The following is a 923-nucleotide window of genomic DNA, read 5'->3' as shown; positions in this document are numbered from 1 at the left end:
CGAGCCCGCGGCCGTGGCAGTCCCGGCTGCCGCTCCCCGGCCCGCCCCGCCGCTCCCCCGGCCCGCACCGTTCAGGCTGGCGCTGGCGACGAGCCCCCCGCGGGCGGCGCGGCCGCTCAGGGACTCCCGGCAGAGCAGAGGCCGCTTCAGGTCCAGCGGCACCTTGTGTTCCCGGTGCGCGGCGGCCGGGGCGAGCGGGCGGAGCGGGCCGGGCACGGCGTGTGCGGCGGCGGACACGAAGGGCGCGAAGGGCCCGGCGCGGGCGGCCACGGACAGCATGGCGGCGTCCCCGCGGCGACCTTCCCCGCCGGCGCGCGCCCCGCACGTCACGGCGCCGCGGGCTCGCGCGGCGGTGACGTCACGCGGCGGCGCGCGGGGGTGACGCAGGCGCGGAGCGGGGTGCCCTGAGGGGAGCGTGCGCAGTGGAGGGCTGCGGGGGCTGCGGCTCCTTGCCCTGGCCTCGTTCCTGTCTTGTTAAAAATTTTTTCCTCCCTTTTACCCCTTCCCTTCCGCTCCTTCTCCGAGGCGCAGCTCTCCCTCGGGCTGTTCCCTGGGGAGGGGCGGGCCGTGTGCTGCAGGCCTGTCCCGCGGTCCCTGCTGGCGAGGCTAAATCAGAGCGGGGCATTTCGGGGTTCGTGAGGCGCTGGGACACGCCAGGGCCCCGCGCCTCTCCTGCAGGACACGGGTCCTTCTAAACACTGCCATGGAGCCCAGAGCACCTTGGAGGGCTAACGTGGTTTTTCCCTTGCTGTTCTTAGGAGGTGATTCTGAGCTGTGTAATAACAATACTTAGAAGAGAACTGTGTCGCTTCTAAGATAATACATGCTCTTTATTATTCTGTTTCTTGTGCACTGCATAATTTTTGTCCCTTTTTGTTTCTTTTTTTCTCTTTTCCTTAGCTGACTCATTTAATTATTTTTTT

At 66.5% G+C, this 923-nt stretch overlaps 1 protein-coding gene across 1 annotated transcript in view; it reads right to left on the bottom strand.

Annotated features, from left to right (window-relative positions):
• The window catches only part of LOC121334008 (cytochrome b-c1 complex subunit Rieske, mitochondrial), a 3025-nt gene extending 2683 nt beyond the window's left edge, over nucleotides 1-342 (bottom strand). Inside the window, exon 1 of the mRNA XM_041400865.1 lies at nucleotides 69-342. Coding sequence (XP_041256799.1) covers nucleotides 69-279 — 211 coding nt within the window. The 5' untranslated portion in view covers nucleotides 280-342. The remainder of the gene's footprint in view (nucleotides 1-68) is intronic.
• Nucleotides 343-923: the final 581 nt, after the last annotated feature.

This window comes from Onychostruthus taczanowskii, unplaced genomic scaffold (assembly GCF_017590055.1).
Source record: "Onychostruthus taczanowskii isolate IOZ18803 unplaced genomic scaffold, ASM1759005v1 scaffold18, whole genome shotgun sequence".
NCBI lineage: Eukaryota > Metazoa > Chordata > Aves > Passeriformes > Passeridae > Onychostruthus > Onychostruthus taczanowskii.
The sequence above is the reverse complement of the archived record's forward strand: the minus strand, read 5'-3'. Positions and strand labels throughout refer to the sequence as shown.